Source organism: Triplophysa rosa, linkage group LG16 (assembly GCF_024868665.1).
Source record: "Triplophysa rosa linkage group LG16, Trosa_1v2, whole genome shotgun sequence".
NCBI lineage: Eukaryota > Metazoa > Chordata > Actinopteri > Cypriniformes > Nemacheilidae > Triplophysa > Triplophysa rosa.
In genome coordinates, this window is record NC_079905.1 from 2,867,344 (window position 1) to 2,888,960 (window position 21,617).

The 21,617-nt window shown below is 41.7% G+C and overlaps 1 protein-coding gene across 2 annotated transcripts; it reads right to left on the bottom strand.

Moving 5' to 3' along the window:
* Positions 1-523: 523 nt before the first annotated feature.
* chd4a (chromodomain helicase DNA binding protein 4a) lies at positions 524-19,656 on the bottom strand. 2 transcript variants are annotated; one of them, XM_057354531.1, is made up of 41 exons: positions 19,308-19,656; positions 18,736-18,864; positions 16,411-16,532; positions 15,540-15,758; positions 15,297-15,415; positions 14,889-15,154; positions 14,451-14,575; positions 14,224-14,347; positions 13,691-13,857; positions 13,221-13,457; positions 12,808-13,011; positions 12,295-12,506; positions 12,073-12,204; positions 9,526-9,625; positions 9,240-9,431; positions 8,962-9,162; positions 8,740-8,877; positions 8,402-8,523; positions 7,990-8,163; positions 7,738-7,879; positions 7,499-7,630; positions 7,191-7,308; positions 6,962-7,086; positions 6,711-6,803; positions 6,491-6,629; positions 6,234-6,403; positions 5,893-6,070; positions 5,716-5,802; positions 5,523-5,614; positions 5,323-5,456; positions 5,045-5,189; positions 4,777-4,936; positions 4,575-4,678; positions 3,529-3,781; positions 3,174-3,233; positions 2,936-3,088; positions 2,635-2,743; positions 2,397-2,529; positions 2,108-2,303; positions 1,064-1,227; positions 524-754 (listed from the first exon to the last, which is right to left on the bottom strand). In XM_057354531.1, the coding sequence occupies exons 2-41, from the start codon at positions 18,788-18,790 to the stop codon at positions 743-745; spliced, it is 5,808 nt and encodes a 1,935-aa protein (XP_057210514.1). In that variant the 5' UTR covers positions 18,791-18,864; positions 19,308-19,656; the 3' UTR covers positions 524-742. The 2 variants fall into 2 exon arrangements, with proteins under 2 accessions (XP_057210514.1, XP_057210515.1); XM_057354532.1 differs by lacking the exon at positions 19,308-19,656 and adding an exon at positions 18,991-19,108.
* Positions 19,657-21,617: the final 1,961 nt, after the last annotated feature.

Here is a 21,617-nt window from a genome sequence, read left to right on the forward strand (position 1 = left end):
AAATTGAATGAGAAGGTACAATGACCTCTTTAACTCTTTTAACACATGTAATACTGTAGTACCCTGATATATACATGAAGACGATTATTTTCATGTACCGTGTATGATGTAAAAACAATTACAAAGCATTTCTGGGGTGTGACAGGTTATAAAATGCTTTACGTCATCTTTATATACATTGAGCAAATGTCAGTCAATGTTACGATCCATTAGAGATTCTCACCATTTTATGCTAATGTCATACATTCCTCACTTTTTTTTTTGAGAAACATTGCAGTGTTTGGGCTGACAATGCTGGATAGGTTAGAGTCATTCCTCAACGGCAGCTTAAACTTCAACTGGACAGTCACGTTTGTACCATTTATGTTCTGTGAGTCATAAAATTAAGTAAAATGTAATATAAAAAACTGCTTTATGCAGTGATTATTGCATTTACGTGTTGGCTGCAACTATCCCCCCCCCCCATATAATGTAAACCATTGCTTAATGATTGGCATACCGAAAAAATCCAGTAATGACATCGTTAAAAGGAACAGAAACCTTTATTACATTTTTATTTAGGTCCCAAAAACCATCATCAACAATATTATGTAAACAATATTAATTAGGAAAATAAAAAACAACAGCTCAAATATCCACGGCCCAGGTTTCAGCGGACAGTACGAGGGCGTGAACTCAAGCCAAGACGAGATACCATGTGCAATCAGGAATGTAGATGGTGTGCGGTGCTGTCCAACCCTGGCTACTGCTGCACCTGTCAACACAAATCACAAACAAATCAATTCATGAACCCAAGATACATGAATTCAATATTTAATTCAGTATAGATAATTGTAAAATATAATTTTGTAGATGCATTTCATCTTTTTGTCTTCATTTTTATGCATTTAACTGCACTTATATTGTTCCCTTTTGCTATCCATCTACAATTGCTCTGTTATCAAGTATGATCATTTAAAAGAAAAATACTTTATATTTAAATCATACGTGCTAAATATCATTTGTAAAATGTGTGTGTGATATAAATCGGGTCTCAACTACAGGTAACTGGATCACTCAATACCTGCTGTGACTGTGTCTCTGGTCCTCTGCTGGCCAAACGACTGAGAATGTTTCTCTCCGACATCTGCAGCCTCACGGCCACCGGTGGTATCCTGGCGATGGTGGCTGGGAGACGAGTGACATCTGCTTTCATGTCGCTAAGCAGCTCCTCCAGCTGTTTCAGTACTGTCAAACATGAACAGTGAGTTTTATAGCAGCTCAGCGATGGAAGCACATAGGGTTTAGATATGGGCGGCCACGATATAAAAAAATTCCCTCCGCGGTTATCGTGGCCAAGCAAATTCGCAATAGCACTATAATAGCAATGTCTATCACAATATATATATATATATATATATATAAATAGATGATGCTAATTCATCTTTAATTTTGTTTTGTGTCTTTTATTTGGGCAATGAATCATACTCAAAATACAAATTTACGGAGGGTGAGAAAGAGTTCGTTAAAGTTATTCATGTTTAGATGTTTATGTGGAGTTTTTAATATGCTTTAAGACATGCCATGTGCAAATTATCATTTTAAACCATTGCAGAGTATTTTCTCCCTAAAACTGCAGTTTACCAAAGATTTTTAAAAATGCGGTTTGAAACTGCCCCAGTTAATGACGTCATAAACCTGTAACCAATCACATCAACTCATTTGACCCCTGTGGATCAGCAGTTTGAAGCATAAATATGCAAAGATGGCACATAGATTCAGGCTAAAATGATCGCTGCACTGCTGTGTCGGCTCTCGGTTTCACTTTCAGCTTTAGAGTGGGGGCGGGGCTAATTTGCATATTCACGTATCTGCGTAGACTTAATGAAGCTGAGATGTAGAGTTACAGTCAAGCTATTTTAAGGCAGGAAACAATATTTTCACAGGAAAAAAGTTTAAATATGTAATTTGATGGTCACTGATATAAGTTTTAAGGAATAAAATTATCGACCACAGGGGGACTTTAACCATTGTGACTCGATAACACGATATCGATAATTGAGGTTTTTGATATCACAGTTATTGTCAATTCCGATATATTGCGATACCCCTAGTTTGGATGACAAACCTTTATGCAGGACGGCGTTGGCGGGTTTGTTTCCCGACATGGATTCCTTGCTCAGGTGCTGGTGAGATTCGGCCAGACACTCCACTTCACTGAAGCGTGTGTTGAGAGCCATGGAGGGGTGAGAGGGGTCTTCAGTCATGTTCAGATACGCAGCTCTGCGCAGCTGCTCCTCGATGACCAGCGCCTGCTCCAGCAACTGCAATGGACAGTTTTCAATGTTAGCGGGTCATGATCACATATGCTACAACAGCTCTGATATGAAATGTTATTAAGCCTGTAACCAAAATACCTTAAATCTCCTGGCCAGAAACTTGTTCTTGATTTCCAGGAAGTTTCCTCGGTTGATTTCACCCTTGAAGGGCTCATTGAGAATGGCGAACCGGACGTCATTCTGAATGTCCTGCCAGCGAGCATAACCGTGTCTTGGAGCAGGAGTTAAGTTGGATTTCACTGAACATTCATCGTTCAACTCTGGAACACAATTTGCACATGTACATACACTGAGAGCAGCGCTTTGTTAAGGATACTGTATGATTCCAGCGAGTAGCCAGTAGTCATGGCGACGATGCCAGATCTCATTGGTCTTCTTGGTAACCGTGGCGGCTCGCTCCTCGTTCTGCCATAGTGAGTGCAATTCTGCAAGATACAAAGTGATCTAGTACAAACACACCAAATACACGGAAAGAAATATTGTCTGGTAATATATAGCAAATGCAATGCTTACATTTTGTGGGATTGTAAAACCCAAATCTAACATTTCGAAAATCAATTTTTTTTATTCCTTTTAACACTTCAATATTTTGAAGTATTTTTGAAGCTCCATCTTACCAGTAAATCCTCCATCTGCAATGTTAAACATGAAGCGGGTCTTCGCTTTCTTCCTCTCTTCGGTCCCTCCCGCAGATGCGTCTTTGGCGATCTCACCGTTCGGCAGTTTCCCGGCCTCCTCCGTCTTACCCGATTCTTTCTCGTCCTTTTGACCTGGAGTGAAATGTGACATGGGTGAGTAAAGTGGGAGGATGTCATCTACAGACTCTAGGATGTCACTCAGTGAGATGATACAGACCTTTCTTCTCATCTGTAACAGGGGTAGTGTCCATCTTCTCAGGCTCATCTTCCTTTTCACCTACAACAAAAGTATGAACAAAGACGTTGTTGTCTATAGGTGCAGAGGATGATTTGTTCCACCTCGAAAGCAACCTAAAGAGTTTATAATTAAACTAATGCTACTGGTGGCTTTGACATTAATGTCTGTTTTTAATCAGGTTTCCTCAACACTTCCACAGAAAAGTCCTTCCCAAACTAACACCACTGAAATAATGCAACCTGCTCAAAACAATCGCGTTTTTGCTGCATGAAACTTGACTAACATTACAATAGGTAAAAAACAATATAATGTTGCAAATAATAAGTGAGTTTACCTTTGGCGTCTGAAGCTTTTTTGTCAGCTTCAGATGATTTGGGTTCCTTGTCATCTTCAGAAGATTTGGGTTTCTCCTCTGTCTTTTCCTCCGCATCTTTCTCATCTTTTTTCTCTACTTCATCCTGCTTGCCGTCCAATTTATCTGAATCTGAGGATGACTCGCCGGCCTTAACATTCTCTTTGCTTTTGTCTTCGGAGGACATGTCCTCATCATCATCATCATCATCATCATCATCCGGGATGGCGATGACCTTTAAACAATCCGTTCATAAAGTTTAAAAGGTGACATAAGGTAAACGTAAGTGAACATTTAGACTAGCTTTAAAGTGGAAGTTCACCCAAAAATCAACTTTGTGTGATTTTTTTACTCGCATGACGTTAAACATGTGTAGAGAACTTCCGGTGTCTTTGGAGCACAAATAAGAGATATTTAGGTGACATCCGAGTGATTTCCAGGCCTCCTCATAGACATCATGGTGTCAGTTTTTGCCAAGGTCCAGAAAAGTACTAAAGACATCGTTACATCGTTGCGCGTTCACGAGAGCACTTTTTCGTTGTCTTCTTCTTGGACGAGAGCACTTCAAAAGTAGACAGGCTAGTGCGCTGAACGCCGCATGGGGCTTGCCAGTATTGGACGCCGGCGCTCTGACTCACAACGCGGAAGCGCAACTCTGTGTTTACATGCAGAAGACGAAGAAGTGCTCTTGTGAACGCGCGCCATACACTGACAACAAAGGAGAATATATCCATTACAGTCAGTATTTTGGTTTGTTTTTCGCACAAAGCATTCTCATCGCTTCAAAATAATTCAACTGAGCCACTATGCGTGGATGGACCAATTTAATGACCTTGGCAAAAACTGACACCATGGTTTCAATGAGGAGGCCTGGAAAGCTCTCGGATGTCACCTAAATATCTCTATTTGTGCTCCGAAGACGCCGAAAGTTCTCTACACGTGTTTAACGTCATGCGAGTAAAAAAAAAATCACACAAAGTTGATTTTTGGGTGAACTATCCCTTTAAGGTTCACACACTGATACTCACTTCATTGTCTTTGTTCTCACTGGATTCTTTCTCATTCTCTCCATTTTTGACCTCTTTCTCTTTATCCGCGTCTTTCCCACCGTCTTCTGCCTTGGAAATACCATCTGCGGAACATATAAATGCAAAACAATTTAACAATCGGACTAATACAAGTTAAGGAAAGCAGATGCGAGACGTGAAAAGCAGGATGAGACGTGAGCACCTGGAGCGGGCGTGTTTGGCTGAGTGTCCGCTGGAGTGCCAGTAGAGGGCGTTTTGCTGGGCGAGTCCGGCTGGCTGCCAGCGGATACGGATTTATTTTCATTCAGCTCCATCATCCAGGGGATGGACCACTGACCGTTCACATGCTCGAATTCCTGAACCTAAACATAGACAGTATTCAAGTATTTATTAACTGAAAAACGAATAAAGCTACAGACACGATGCGCGTTTTTGCATTTTGTCCTGCCTTTAGAAAAACTAGCCTGTACCTTCTTTCGGATCAATGACATTACACCGATACGGGTAAGTACGTGTTGCCTTGACAACCCCTCCCGTGGAACTCCGTCAGCGAAGCTTTCAGCACCATCTGCACCTGGTTCACACAAGTGTCGCATGAAGAGGGAAACGTAAGCTCTGCAGGAGAGAAAACAAGAGAATGATTCGTTTTTCACTAAGAAAATATATCTGGAAAATGTTGATAACCTTTCAGCACTTTCTTAGTAAAATATTTTCATGTATTTGTACTTAAGAAACGGTTTAAACGCACTTGAACTCTTTCTCGGATTTTCCACGCAGGTCTCGGACGAGCCACTGGGTGGTGAAAGCGTCCTGCGGAGGCATCCCGTAACGCATGACAGCATTCAGGAAAGCCTTCCTCTGGCGAGCGTTGAAACCCAAGACCTAACAAAACAAAACACAGTGTTTATACTGAATTCCAAAACGGAGAAACTCAGGTCTTTCACGTACCTCAATGTTGCCGCTCACTCTGGCCAGCAGGGGGGGCAATGGCTTGTCTTTATCGTTCCTGAGACCTTTCCTGTTGGGTCGCCGTGAATTGGCTGCAAGCCGACAATACATACAACAGTCAGAAAAAAACAAGCTTCAGACATTTTAAATCTATTTTCAACACCCAGCCTGAGTTACGACATGCTCGGCTCACCTTCAGTTCGCTCATCGAAATCTTCGTCTCCTTCCTCCGAGGCGACAGAATAATCTGATTGGCCGTCAGACTGATCATCCTGCCAGTCTATAATAAAGCACAACACATGTAATTACGTTTGAACAAACACAAATATTTACCGTTTTAATATAACGTGGTTTTGGTTTCAGGTCTCACCTCTGTCTTCCTGAGAGCCGTCGTTGTAGTTGACCTGTTTGCGGATACGTTTTCCTTTGCCGAGGTTACGGGCCAGATCCTCCTGCTGCTGCTCGTAGTGATGTCTCAGCAACTTCTCCCAGTAATCCGGATCTACGCTCTCCTCCTGCTTGATGATCTCTCTCTGAACCTCTTCCTCCTGAGAAGCACAACATCAGAAGATTTTAACGAAAGGATGCATGCTTTTCTCAGTTCGACACACCTCATTTCTGTCAAGTCTGCAAAAACAACAGTCCTGCAATGCCAAATATCCAGCAAACAAACAGCTTTCAAGTTTGTCTGAATCTCTGATGGACACTTACAGCTTCCTCTTCATCCTTGACCACATACTGAGCCACTTTGAAGGAGCTGAGATACTCGTTCATGCTCTGGATCTCCGTGTCATCTGTGGCGTCCTGGTTACGATCCAGCAGCCGATCGATGGCTTTATCATCATAGTGAATCACACTGCTGTCGTCCTCTTTGTTCTCTCCTTAAAAGAAAAACAGGACATCGATATCTTTCTACCTGTGAATCCACAACTGCAAATGTATGAGGATGAAATGATTTGCTGGCCCACCTTCTGCTTCATCCTTGAAGAGCTGTTCTGTACCAAATTTAAGGATGTCATCCAGCTCCTGTTTGGACATCGAACCGGTCTTCGATCCCAATCCAGGACGCACAACCAAGTGAGTCAACATCATCTTCTTTTTGGCCACCTTGAGAAAAGAGAGAAGCAGGTGAGACTCGAAAGATGCTTGAGCCGAGTCTACCGTACATCCAACTACTTCTGAAAGTACCTGAGTAATTCTTTCTTCCACTGAAGCTTTGGTCACGAAACGATAGATCATCACCTTCTTGTTTTGACCAATTCTGTGAGCTCTGCTAAAGGCCTAGACAGAATAATAAATAGTCAAGTTTATAATCCAGTATCTCATTGCATCAATCTATGCCAGAAAACAGGAAATGGTCCAATGTTTATTTTTTAAAAGGTATCAGGACTTGCTGACCGCTCAAACGCGCCGTCATGGTGATTGCTGTTTGATCTCACCTGAATGTCATTGTGAGGATTCCAGTCCGAGTCGTAGATGATCACAGTGTCTGCGGTTGCCAGATTGATACCCAAACCTCCAGCTCTGGTCGAGAGCAGAAACGCAAACTGAGGAGCACCAGGAGCTACAACCAACACCCACAATTCATCGAGTTCATTCGATTAGACGGATGAAGAAAGCACAAATACGCTCAGTGAATATTTCAAATGAGAAAGACTCTTGTCTTACCGTTAAAGCGGTCGATGGCTTCCTGTCTCATGCCTCCCGTGATGCTTCCATCGATACGCTCATATTTGTAGCCCTCGTTTTCCAGGAAGTCCTCCAGTAGATCTAACATTTTGGTCATCTGTTGAATCAAATAAAACGTGTTTTTTAAACCTGTTTTGACACAGTTCACCACAATACACGTCACTTGAGTGTTAAAAGCATGCATGACATTTTTGCAAATAGGACTTGAATCTTGGTGATCCAGTTATACAGTTTAAGGCCACAGGCACCCCCCACCCTCTCTCCACAGAGATTATATGTGTACACACCTGAGAAAAGACGAGCACCCTGTGTCCGCCCTCCTTGAGTTTCTTCATCATCTTCTGCAGCAGCAACAGTTTGCCAGCAGCTTTTGTAAGGGCACTGCCCTCGTACATCCCATTAGGCAACTTGGCAGCTTCCTGTTTCACACAGCCAATCACAAATCACTATGCTGCAACTATTCAAGACTCCAGCAATCATCTCAATCTGTAGCATCATATAATCAGCAGCTGAATGCGAGTCGTACCGTAGCAGCGACGGGGAACAGATAAGGATGATTGCAGCACTTTTTCAGGTCCATGACCACATTCAGCAGAGAAACTTGGTTTCCTCCACCGCGGGTGTTCAGAGCTTCAAAATTACGCGTCAGGATGAACTTGTAATATTTCCTGGATTCAAAGAACAAAATGTTGATTAACATTCGCTCAAACGCACAACTGTGATATCTCATGGCTGTGATCTCGGTCTCTCTGATGTCTGGGGTTCAGTCCACACTCACTTCTGCATGGGGCTGAGCTCCACTCTCACGATGAGCTCCGTTTTGGAGGGCATGTGCTTGAATACGTCTGCCTTGAGTCTCCTGAGCATGTGCGGTCCCAGCATGTCGTGAAGCTTCTTGATCTGGTCCTCCTTGGCGATGTCGGCGAACTCCTCCAAGAAACCTTCAAGATTACTGCGGAGTGGAACAAAGGATTGCATTCAAACCCATCAACACATGAAGATATAAACCAGACGATATTAGGCCATTTTGAAAAGTATTGTTTTTTTTTTCAAAATACAGGGCAGGATAATCTGTAATTTTGTGTTCAGTTCATTTTCTATTAATATGAGCATTATAACAACCAGAAGGAACGAATGTCCCACGAATGCTTGTGTATCATCTTTAGCAAACATATAACACACAGACACACCTGAATCTCTCTGGCGTGAGGAAGTTAAGCAGATGGAAAAGCTCTTCCAAGTTGTTTTGTAGTGGAGTTCCAGTCAACAACAACTTGTGCTGTAACGGGTAGTTGTTCAGTATCCTGAAAAACTGTCAACAAACACAAGTCAACAAACATTTGTATGTACAAATGATGTAATAAACAATACTTTTACTGAGGGGTTAATAGCAAAATTTTAGTTAAGCTGCTTTGGAACGATAACACACAAAGCATTCCATCAATCAGCCATTATTTAGCAGGGATCAAACCTCTCATTTTCTAGACACCACAACATAGGACCCAACGTACACATTACGATTTCTCACTTTTGATTGGTTGTTCTTCAGCCTGTGGGCCTCATCAACCACCAAACACGCCCAGTCGATGGAGCCCAGAATGGCCGTGTCAATAGTGATCAACTCGTAGGAGGTCAACAGAACGTGAAACTTCACCGACGCTTCTTTCTGCAGGGCGACGAGGAAAGAACTGTTAACATCAATCGAGGGTTTTAATTCTTTGTGAAACAGTGCGCGGTCCTTCTCACCGACCTTCATCCTAGACGCTTTCTTGCCACCGCGGATGGCGTTGTTCTCGAACGAGAACTCGTTTTCTCTGATGACAGCCCTGCTGTCTTTGTCACCGACGTACGTGACCACGTACATGTCTGGGGCCCACATCTCAAACTCTCGCTCCCAGTTAATGATGGTGGAGAGAGGTGCGCTGACCAGGAACGGACCCTTCGAGTGACCCTGGGAAAAAAATACACAACGATCGAGCTTCAAGAACAGTCACATACAGTTGGTTTAATATTAAAACAGCTGCACACCTCTTTATACAGTGAATAAAGGAAAACGGCAGTCTGTACGGTCTTCCCCAGACCCATCTCGTCTGCCAGAATGGTGTCGGTTCCCTGAGCCCAGGAGAAGCGCAGCCAGTTCAGCCCCTCCAGCTGGTACGGATGCAGCGTACCGCCCGTGGTGTCCAGATATTCCGGCTGACGGTCAAACTTCATGGTCGGCTAGAAGAGGGAGGGAATGGAGTTTCTTACAGGCGAGTGTATAGTGCATGATGGTCTCAATAGTGCCCAGGACCAAACAATAAAGCTGACTTACATCCACAACAGGGTTCTCTGGAGGTCGGTCAAGTTTTCGCATCTTGCCTTTGAGCTTCAACTTCTTTCCTGGTTTACCGTCGTCACCCATCATTAACTCCCTTTAAGAGAGAAAACACAGCAAGTCAACCATCATGATGTTTGTTTTCTGATCTGACACCTCACTTTTCTGTATATTACCTAATAATTTTACAGACTAGTAGGGCTGGGCAATATATCGTGTAATTCTTATGGTCAGTTCCCTCAACGAATTATGGTTAAATGCCGCAACATCCGAAAGCCAGAGGGCGCTCTCGCGCACAAACTCTGAATATGGGAGACATATTTACACACACCCAGGCTGCGCCCGAAATCGCATACTGTGACAGTACGTACTGAATTTGAGTAAGTACCTACCTATGGGCCGTTAAAACAGTACGTTCTATATAGTATGAGTGGGAGTAGTATGAATACATTTCAGACATACTTGCGTCCGCCATGTTTTATGATCATGTGACCCGTATGCTCTTTGACCTATGACGTAACGACAACCTACATGTGAGCGTTGATAAAAACATAATTTAGTAACGAGAAATTCATTTATTGGCACTTACATTAAAAACGGACGTCCGCCTTTTTACCGCTATATTTATTTGATTTACTTTTTAAATTTGACCGTTGCTCAGCTCCCGTGGCATCATGGGATAGAAAAGTTTCCATCCGATCCACACTCCCGAATCTCGGCGGAAGTAGTAGACCATCCGGGTATTTCTCGCCTACTGTTTTTTTGCATACTGAGGTTTCGGACATACTATTCATGACTCGTACTCATTTTCGCCTACTATATAGTATGGAAGTAGGCGATTTCAGACACAGCCCCTGCGTTCTATTTCGAAGTGATCATCCCTATGCCCTACTCCATTTCGAAGAGTTAAAAGCTCATGATGCATAAACTCTAGAGGGGAAAAAATAATAAAATCGCAATTGTATCTCTTATTGTGTCTGGGTTCTCCTGAGGGTTTTTTTCTCGATTGGAGTTTTGGGTTCCTTGCCACCGTTTGCATACTGTTTTGCACTATTTGCCTGGCCGGGGGGGGGGCTGCTTTAGAATTATAATTTTAAAGTTTTACTTCATTAATATTGCATATAGGAATTTATAGTCTGTTTAATATTTGACCTGTGTTTCTCTCTCCTTTATCTTAAATGTGTGCTCTCACTGTGCGTGCGTGTCCTTGTGTGTGTCTATGTGTGTTAGTACGTGTGCATATTGTGTGTGTGGAGTGATTTGTATGTGGGTATGTCTGTCTTCTGTGTTTTCACCTTTTTCTTGTTTTTACAGGTAGAACTTTAATTGTTTTGCTTATAGTCAATATGTCTCATGTACAGCTGCTTTGTAACAATGAAAATTGTAAAAAGCGCTATATAAATAAAGTTGAGTTGAGTTGTTCAACGACTCAATCGCATAGTGATTTTAGATTGAGCGGTACTTCAGGGATGGGTATCGTTAAGATTTTATCGATACTGCTTATGGATACCAGTACTTATCAATACTACGCTCTATAATTTAATGCAAAAACACATGATGTGAAAAGATGTTAAACATTTTAAGTTTCTTTATTACAGCTGAGCTTTAGAACGGCAGTTTACAAATGCTTCTGAGCAAACAGAAAATGCCACATAACAAAACGTGTGTGTGTTCCTTAGCATACCACTTACAGCACTTAGCATGTGCATAGGAGCACAACATAATGTAATTCAACATATTTACTTTACATCACTATGGTTATTTGGCTGGTAGACCGTATTTCTTTTTTCCTTTCTGGTTTTAGGTCTACATAAATTTAAGTACTATTTTGTAAGCAAGTAATATTTTTTTAATTATATGTACTATTTTTATCATTTTACTAGCACATTTACTTCAATTTACTAAAGTAAATATACTCCGTGGCCGAAACTTGTTCTCAAATAAATGACTTTTATTTTGACGGGTTGCCGCAAAGGGGTGTTTGACGGAAGCTTCCTCGTTGTGAAACGCGGATGCTGAAAGCTCCACAAGCACAACCATGCCACTCTTTCACTCATAAACACGCAAAACAAGCAGATTACAAATACATCGCAGAAATCATATGACCCTAGATATCACACACACGTCGAGCAAACTTCGGCCATTATTCAGGGATGGAAAATGACAGGCAGCAGCAGCCTCTAATTCGCCATTTAACACCCGAATACACAGAGATAAAACAACGCAAGTACTGATAACAGTATCATTCGTCATGAAGCTTATCAATACTCTGGTATCGACCCAATTATGTACCGGTCCAAAAAAGTACGGGTTCTCGGTACCCATCCCTACTTCCTACTGATCAAAGAGCAGTAGTTCACGGAAGAGCTGTGCATAAAACAAAGAATCGATTTATATATGTATAATTAGTGTGAATCGCAACATATACCGCCCAGTCCTACGAGATATCGTGATCAAACCAAACCGTGTCCAATGTTATATCGTACCAAACACTCCGAAATTCAGTTCTGGAAGATACATATTTATTCTATATAGGTTGTATACCTGTGGTTCCAGTACTGCAGTTTGTAGGTGTCAAAGTCAGGAACGTCCATGTCCTCTGCTTCCCACGTGGACTGATCGTACGTCAAGTCCCTCCACTTGATGAGGTAGTGACAGTTATTCTTTTTATCCACACTAGATGCAAAACACAAAATGTAGGATGAAAAATTTGGCCGTGAATTTAACAGGAAATGATTCGAAAGGTGAACCTGAAGGTGGCCTCACCTGTGGTTCAGAATGCGATGAATCATCATCCACTCCATCTTGATGCCGAAGCGGTAGTATTTATCCTCCATCTTGGCGTAGGTGGGGTCTTTGCTCTTCCTCTTGTCGCTCTTGTCCTCATCTCCCTCACATCCGAAGTCTATGGATGGCGGTTCGTCCATGTCGGTTTTGCGTTGGTAGTTTCTGAACATCACCTGACAGTGCATCTCCAGCTGGAGAACACACGAAAAGTGATTACATTAAACATCACTGCTAAGGACAAACACATTTTACCCGAGTTCGAATTATAGACTAAGAATCAATTCAGACTTTGTTTCTCAAGACAAAAAGTAGTAGTAGCAATACAAATAATGGTAGCGATTTCAAGCACATACGATCGCATTGCCAAAATAATCATTTTTCTCATGAAACACAATTTCATTGTGTCTGTTAGGACAACTCTGAACAAAAATCAAGCCACATTTGAGAAAAGTATGTACTCTTATAATCTCATCACTATTCTCTCATTCTTACCTGTAGTTCAGTAACCCAGGAGCAGTGCCAATAGGACATATTCTGCCATTTAACAAAGAACTCCCTCTCAGGGCGACCAGCCAATGGGGTGGGGTCTGGAGCACCGGCTGGAAGTTCAGCAGGCCGTGGAACAGGGGTCGGAGGAGGAGGTTCGGTCCAGCGCCAGGTCAGAATCTTCTGCACCTTACCCTTCATACCAGGACACTGAGAAAAAAAACATCCAACATAATCAGTTTGTCATATGAGAAATCTGAAAACAAAGGTTACCCAGAATATAGCAAGTGCAAATCGGCTAACATGAAAGCTGCCATTAGGGGGCGACCCGCTTTATCTAAGCTATCAAAATGACTGCAAGACTTCAAATCATTTGTGTGCATATCACTTCAAACATGATATGTTAAATTGTAACTCACAGTGCATCTGGGGCAGATCCATTCTCCGTTGGGTATCTCGGGCAGGGGTGGGTTGAGGCAGTGAATGTGGTACGACGAGGGGCAAGAGTCACAGCACAGTAGCTCTCCGCCATCTTTACAAACTCTGCAGAACTCCATGTGGTGGTCGTCCTCTTCTGCCTCACCGCCTCCCACATCATTATCCTCCTCTCCCTCTGACGCATCCTCGCGTGCCTCCCACTGGATGCCCATCTTCTCCTAAGAGAGGACCAGAGGATCAGATGCTTTACTTCAAGATTACATACACACTTTACACAAAAACCTATTTCCTATTTTAAAACTTCACACTTCTTTACAAGCAGAAATAATTCATGACACTGTGTTCACAATTCATAGTTCTGTTCAAATCATTGATTGTGTATAAGCATCAGCAACACCATTAAATAGATCAACCCTTTTTTATCCCTAGATAATGACATGAAGTCACTCACGCAGTGTGGGCAGCTCCAGGTGCCCTCTGGTGCCTTCTCCATATCTGGGTCCAAGCAGACCATGTGATAGGCTCTTGGGCAGGTGTCGCAGAGAATGATCTCTCCGCCCTGCTGACAGACCTCACAGTAGTCCTGATGATCCGTTTCATAGCCATCACCATCATCATCTGCTATGACAAAGACATCCTATATTTAGCATGATCAGAGTCTGTCGCTCCATTCACTTCCGTTGTAAGTGCAACACAAAACTGTCATATTTTACTGTATGTAACCCAAAGGTGTGTTTCTTTAAAACCAGGCGTAGACTAAATGTAACGAATGTTTTGCTAATTATTTGTAAATCTGTATTTGTAAATTTCAACAACTGGGCAGGTTTAACCAAACCAGTTCTCGCTCTCCAGCATGCAAAAAAAAGGAAGGTCTGGTCACTTAATAAGACGCTGTCAACGAGATATGACACAGATACTGAGTGAGTCACAGGGTGTTGTCTAGGCCTGTTAGAGGAGCACCAGAAGAGAGAAAAACACTCTCACCCTTCTTTGTCTTCTTCTTGGGCTTCTTCTTAGCGCTGCTGCTGCGACTGCTGCGACCGTTCGACATGCTGTTCATACTGCCGTCATCGAAATCACTGTCCACTTCGACATCGTCTTCTTCACTCTATAAGCAAGATATTTTAAACACAGGCACAGTTAAAGCATAGCCAAAGGAGATATTTGAAGAATTAAGTAAGGAATAAAGTAAACATAGGAGAGATTATTACAGATGAGCGTTTCCTCTTGCTGTTGAAGCCTCCTAGTTTGATCTTCAGAGGAGCAACTTTCTTAGTCTTCACCTTCTTCTCCTGAGGTTTGGGGGCGGGCTTGGACTTCTTACGTGCGTTTGGACCTGAAACGCGGAGGGGTTAGCTTGTTTTGTGACACAATTTTTCACGTATAAACCGGAACAACAGTCATAAAGTAAAACCAGTGACCAGGTATCTGTGCTCCGCTGTAAACATCAAAATTCAGCATATGACAGATATTGAAGATGTTTTGGGGAAACGCTACAAAAACAATACAAGATACAAAAAAGTGCAAAAGATGACAACTATATTAGGCCGAAGCTTTTACATCTGAATCAACAACTGCCACAAAATCTCCAAAATTGCGTAAAAAACTATGACCGTGACATAACATGAATTTGACCCCATTCCACTCACCCTTGCCCTCTTTAGTTTTAGCTTTGCGTATGGGAGGTGCTGGAGCAGCCTGTTCTACACTGAGCTGGGCTGCCGGCGCAGCGGGTGCTGGTTCTGTTACCGCGGAGACGTCAACCGTCGCTGCTGCAGTAGCAGCCGCCAGGGCTGTGGTGGCAGCGGCTGCGCCCCGGAGAGGGTTGTTAGTGCTGAACTCTCGCCACTTCGCTCCAAGAACCATCATCATTTTGGAAACAGCGATTTTGGGATTTTTGGCAGCGATTAGGGGCCTGCAGGTAAAAAAGAAATGACGTCAAAATCTTTGGAGATGCACAACAATGTTCCTCGGTCTCATTTGCATTTGTCAAATTACATGTTTCCTTATCAAAGATCTTTGCTTACTTATCTAATATTTGCTAAATACAATCATACCTGACAAATTGGCTGAAGGCCTTATAATTAGTCAGCGTTCTGTAGTCTTCCTCAGTGAAGACATGATCGATGTCCTCCATACCCCAGGCATCAAGAAGCTGAGAGGAACTCTTTGGCTCCTTCAGATCAGTACAGAAAAACACTTGGTTAAGGATCTAGCGAAGATCCATCAATTGAAAAAACAATCATCTTAACTTCACACGCGCTACATAAATGTTACAATTTAAAATCCCATTTCCTCACTGAATCATCGTCGTCCTCATCTTCATCTTCTTCAGGTTCCCTGCGTTTGGAAGCCGCTGAGGTTCTGTCGCCAGAAGAACTGCTTCTCTTTTTGTCCTTTGACGTGCTGGCTCTTTTCTTCTTCTTCTTGCCGGGTGTGTAGGTGCTTCCCTCGCTGTCCGAGCGATCGTCCTCATCATCCATATCAGGGCCGTCTCCTGGCTCCGGTGAACTGATATCCTGGACCACACATGGGATGATTAGACATCATATTTTTATCATCATTTAAAGCATTGGCTATTAAAGACGATTTTAAAGTCAAAAACATATAATTTAATGTCTTATAAAGTCAGTTTAGCACCCATTAATGAACGATAATGAAAAAGACACTTTGTCACGTCATAACGTTACGCCCAACTCTTTCCATGTCACATTTCTATGGCGGTCATGCGTCTGGGAATGTGTATAGCGTCTGCACAACCACTTGCGAAGTTACGTTAACTGGCTTGCAATTTGTACGATATGCATTTACATTCAAGAATGATTGACAAAATACTGTCAGAAATAAATCATTTTAAATAAAAAAAAGGGGAAATCATTTAAAAGCCCACATTATATTTGATAATTCATTTAGTTCTCAACAGTGAATTTTTAAAAAACAAATGCATTCTTTTAAACACAACAGCTTCTGCTTTCAATAATGAAATAGTTCATTTGGGATTCAGTAGCTTGCTATCGAGCATTGTTCTGATTTGAAAAGTCATTAGGATGTTTTCCATTAGTCCAGTGTCAGTGGGGGGGCGTTTGTAATCCATAACACAAGGACAGCTAATACCGCATTCAATAGTATTGCAAACAATATCCATACACTCCTACAGAAAAAAGCCATTACCTCTCTGCGGGAGCGATTTCGTTTGCTGCCTTTGCTCTCGCGGCTACTTTTCTTGGCTTTCTTCTTCTTTTTCACTTTGGGCGCTTCATTCTCTGACATCTCCTCATCCAGGTCATCCTCATCTGTTCAACAAATGCGCGTCAAATCAAATAACTGTTACTTTAACATATGGGAGCATTAGTAAGATGCTGTGCCGCTCCTCTGCTTAATTCCATCAATTATCAGTAGCGTTCAATAAAACTGACGTATAACCCGATAAAAGTGCAGAAATGGATTATTCATTTAGAAACCTATTCTGGTCATTTGAGCCGAGTTGGGGTGCGATGTGTGTCCCTATTACACACATTCTGCCATTTTCTAGGTACATAAAGCTGAAATATCATCGTGATACAAGATGTATTAAAGTGATAGTTCACCCAAAAATGAAAATTCTGTCATCATTTGTTCACCTTCATGTCATTTCATATCTGTATAAATTACTTTGTTCTGATGAACACAGAGAAAGATATCTGGAAGAATGTTAGCAATTTTCAATTCGTGTGACATCATTGACTGCCATAGTAGGAAGAATTAAATGGTAGTCAACGGTGCACCAGAACTGTTTGTGCTCCTAAATTCTTCAAAATATCTCACTTTGTGTTAATCAGAACAACAAAATATACTATATTTTTTTCCTACTCTGGTAGTGGATGATGTCACAGAACTGAAAATTGCTAACATTCTTACAAGTATCTTTCTTAGTGTTTAACAGAACAAAGAAATGTATATAGGTTTGAAACAACCTGAGGGTGAGTAAATGATGACAGAATTTTTATTGTTGGATGAACTATCCCTTTAAATGACACGAGAGATCATCTGACACAGTATTTACCAGTTGAGAGCACCAAGTAAAAACAAATCAATTCAAATATTTATAGATGTATAGATCTGTGAATGGTGGTCATTTAAATTCAGATTCAATAATGGTCTAAATATTTATAATAATGTACAGCCAGATGGTTGTTATTGCAGAATAAACCCTGACCAGGTTTATCTTACTGTTGAGAATGGCCAATCAGAATCAAGTATTCCAGAGCCCCTGTAATGGGTAAAAATGTATATTACTTAATTAATATAATTAATATATTATTGCTATGGAATGAAAAGTGCCAATTACTAACATACAACTTTTATTTTTATATTTTGAAATAATAATTGAAAGCAATATGTAGGAAGCAACTGTCTAATACAAACAATACATTATCAAATTTGAATATTAATTATGAATCATATTAATAATAAAGGGAATAGAAATAACACACAATTACATTTATGTCAGGCCTTAAATCATTTAGAATACAGGAGCCAATACTTCTTAATGTCTCATATAATATCAATATACATTTTCACATCAGTCTTGACTGACAGTGGTTTAAATACATCGTAAACTGACACAACAAAGTGTACAATTTCTTTGTGATTAAAAACTCTTCTACGTGCCTTATTGTAGAATAAAAAACGACAAAATAGAGTATTTTTCTCCAGTCAGAAAGCACATTGAATGTTGATGTAAAGCCCCCCTTAAACCATTTCCCCGAAAACTGGCGTCACATCCGATTCTTGCACATGCTAACCGGTGTGCAAAAACAAAATAAAGCATTTTAAATGAAGGTTAAAAAGCGAAACAATCGCTTTTCACCGCATTTCCCAATAGCCCGCGAAACGAGTGAGCGCGAGCTCACTGAAAATCTTCACGCGTCAAACTCGAACACGCACGCGACTGATACCGGTAGGCCGCGAGGCAGCAATGCCGGTAGCACAACACAACAAAACACTACCAATATTACCATAAAAACGGTCACTGGTGTTAAACAAATGCCTCACGGCAGTTACATAGACGTTTTGTATCAAACTTACCGAAATTGAGTCATATTATTTGGTTGCAATTGTGAAAATACACAGCTTTGGTCGGTCGACGGTTAGCCGCGTAAAAAATGACAACAGAAACACTGACTGGAAAAAGCCGAGCGGGTAATAAAACTGCAAAGTTTTCCAAATGAATCTTAATACTTAAATGTAAAAATGACCCTTTTTGTTGTTTTACGAGCTTAATTATCCTGCAACGACCCTGCTTGTTGTTGAATTAGCCGCCTAGCCGCTGGTCAGTCAGATAAAGGAGTCCGGTGTTAGCTTCGCTACAATACATTTCCAATAAAATACATGAAATATAACGCAAGTAATCTGTTTCAAAATACCAAATGTATCCATATATGTGGTCGATACGCCAAACACAAGCGAGCTGTTACGTGAAGTTGTGACTAGCATCAGTAAGCGTAAATATTTTACCTTGCACCATCGAGCGACGTTCAAAGTCGTCTCTATCTTCCTCGCTGCCGGACATATTGACGGTATTTCCACCAGCTAGAGAGGATTGTGAAAACTTGTGTGGCGATGTTCTCCTCCTCTGGCGCTTTCCTGAAGCCGGGGGAGGCAAAAACACAAGAACAATAAAACGGAAGTTAATAGTCACGGTAGCATGGTGATCACAGTGATCACTCTATAAAATCAGTCGAATCTGTGTAAATAGTGCTGGGTAAATACCTTTCCGTTTTAATGCGAGAGACGAATGACCCTTAAACTTTTTAAGACACGCGGTTGAAACAAGTTATGGACACTTAATACGCAAATGGAGCATAATGTGGGTGATGATCAGCTAAGACACTAACGTTAGCTAAGTAGGCTAGGGCTAACCTGCATAAAGTGATTCTTTACATATACCGGCTAAATTCGTTCGTGTGCGTCTCTTAAAAGCCATGTGTCCTTAACTTTGAATGTTCCTTAGATTGCTATGCATTTAAAGATGTCATGTGGACATATGTGCTGGATTATTGTAATAAAACGTTTAAAAGTGTACTCACAACTTGACTTGTTCCCTTTTTCAAATACACAGAGGTCCTGCAAATGCAATGCAAGATGTCTCCACGTTGAACTGGCTGCTTTTTATAAACAGTTGTGGTGTTCCTGTTTCTAATCCATAAAAGATGTAAAATAATGTGTCTAATTATGTGTTTTCGTTCTCAGCCGCAGGATGCACACAACGTCGCAGTTTCTTCCTTTGCCACTTACAGCCTTTGCATAGACACAAAGAGATCAGGGGCCAGACATCCCATAATAATCGCCCTCCCCATATTCACACATACACATACATACAGACGTTCACCCCTCCCCCCTCCGCATAGTTACCTTGCAACATACAGACCATAATAACCCCCCACACCAAAGACAGACCATCTCTTCCCCATTCCACCAGGCCCTTAGCAACTGTTACCATAGAGACAGCCACCCCTCCCACCCCTGCTGACATCCCATAATAATCAACATAGTCACTGACATCCCACAATAACCATAACTCCGAAAAAAGAATGAACGAGGACTGAGCCGGAAGGAGGGGGGAGTCGATTAGCAACTCCAGTCCTTTATTACTATTCTGTATACAGACTGTATGTACAGTAGCCATTCATGAATGTATGAAATGACGTCCGTTATGAAAACTTTTCAGGGTGTGTTGTAAGTTTTTTTAATACGCAACTACTCTGCCGCTTACTTGGGGGCTAAAAACAAGAGAACTAGAAAATGAAAGCAAAACCATAGATATAGATATTGATATGGGGTACCGTGGTGTCCAAGTTTGAATTGAATCTACTGCATATTGCAACTAGACAAGACCATAATGTCATCCGCACATTGTGATCCGCGAGGCCTTTTTCACCAAACTGTGCCATACTGTAGACCGGCATACAAAATAATTTAAGTGGGACATTTATTATTTACCGGTTTTTTTTCAGTCTACCTCTGTTTTCACTTCGGCATCCCTCTGTTCAGAGATGTGACACCGACATCGAAAAAACACGGCAACCCAAATCTACAATCGCATATTCAGATACATATGTAATTTCTTGGGGGGGATGGGGAGTGCTAGGCACCACATACCATAATTACATATCAAAGAAATATAGAGGTGGTTGTCATGACAACCCACTCGGGCGCACCCCTCCCCCACACTCCAAAGCACCAAATATCCAGTAATAATGTCTCGGCCGAAAGAAAACACAGACCATAATATTCTTCCTGTGCTGGCAGTTGTCATGGAGATACGCAAGAAAGAGGTGTTCAGTGTTGCGGTGTGTGCGTGTCTGTGTTTTGGGGGGGGTGTAAGGGAGGGGTTTCAGATTACCATGCATGCTAAAATGAATACCATAATACTCCTTTACGCTCACTGCTGGTTCCCTCCACCCCCCACGCACGCTTAGCATCTGTAAATGGGATTCCATAACTGGGCGAAAGAGTCACGTATGGACACCATCTGAGATGAACTCGTAAGACAGAAAGAAAGTGGTCACGCTGGACACGAAACAGTCAAGGGGTACAAGATTGACTTTGCTTTGCCTTTGAAGGTTTCCTCTTTACCATCACAAAGGTTGCACCCCAAGAACAACACTTACCTACATGCAGTATATACATCACCTATACGGACGCTCACACCGACCAGTGATGAAGTGATCTTTACGTTGTATTGTATTAAGACCAAAAAGCAAAATATCAAGATACAGAGAGACAAAACTGGACGGTCTTCTAGGGTGTAATATTCTGCTCCCCTTTCCTCTCTTCAACCCCTGTCCCCACCCCTCCCCCCCTCTAATGGCCCAGAAATCCCATAATATGCCAATCGACTAACTTGCCCCCCCACCCCCAATTTTAATCTCAGTCTAAACACGATGCTAATTAATGTACAACTGTTGTTGTCTATAGGTGTTCTAGAGGTTGATATTGGTGACATCATTGAACCCGTGGACGATCATCGTTTGGTCGATCACGTTTCATCTGTAGTGTAAAGTGTATTTGTGTGCAATGCAGAGTCCATTCTTAAAATGAAGAGAAAGCAGTTTGTCCCCGTACCGTAGGCACTCATTACAGTGCTCGATACGTTATGTGTACATTACTGTCCAATGCCCCTCCCCATGGTTTTATTCATAATGTTCCCCATACTGTAATCAGGGAGAATGGGAACTATTTCATTTTATCGGATGTCTTTTATACTTCTGTATATACAACAAATGTTAATTGTAGTGCATCACCTGGCTTTAAAGGGACTGATCACCCAAAAGATCAACTTCATGTCCTTCCGAACCTGCGTGACTTTCTTCTGCAGAACACAAAAGAAGATATTT

Coding starts and splice junctions, on each gene's coding strand:
- chd4a (XM_057354531.1), bottom strand. CDS start 18,790: ATGTCCGGCAGCGAGGAAGATAGAGACGACTTTGAACGTCGCTCGATG. Junction 6,404..6,490: donor CTTCAAGGATGAAGCAGAAG/GTGGGCCAGCAA, acceptor TTTTCTTTTAAG/GAGAGAACAAAGAGGACGAC. Junction 2,304..2,396: donor TTCTGGCCAGGAGATTTAAG/GTATTTTGGTTA, acceptor TGTCCATTGCAG/TTGCTGGAGCAGGCGCTGGT.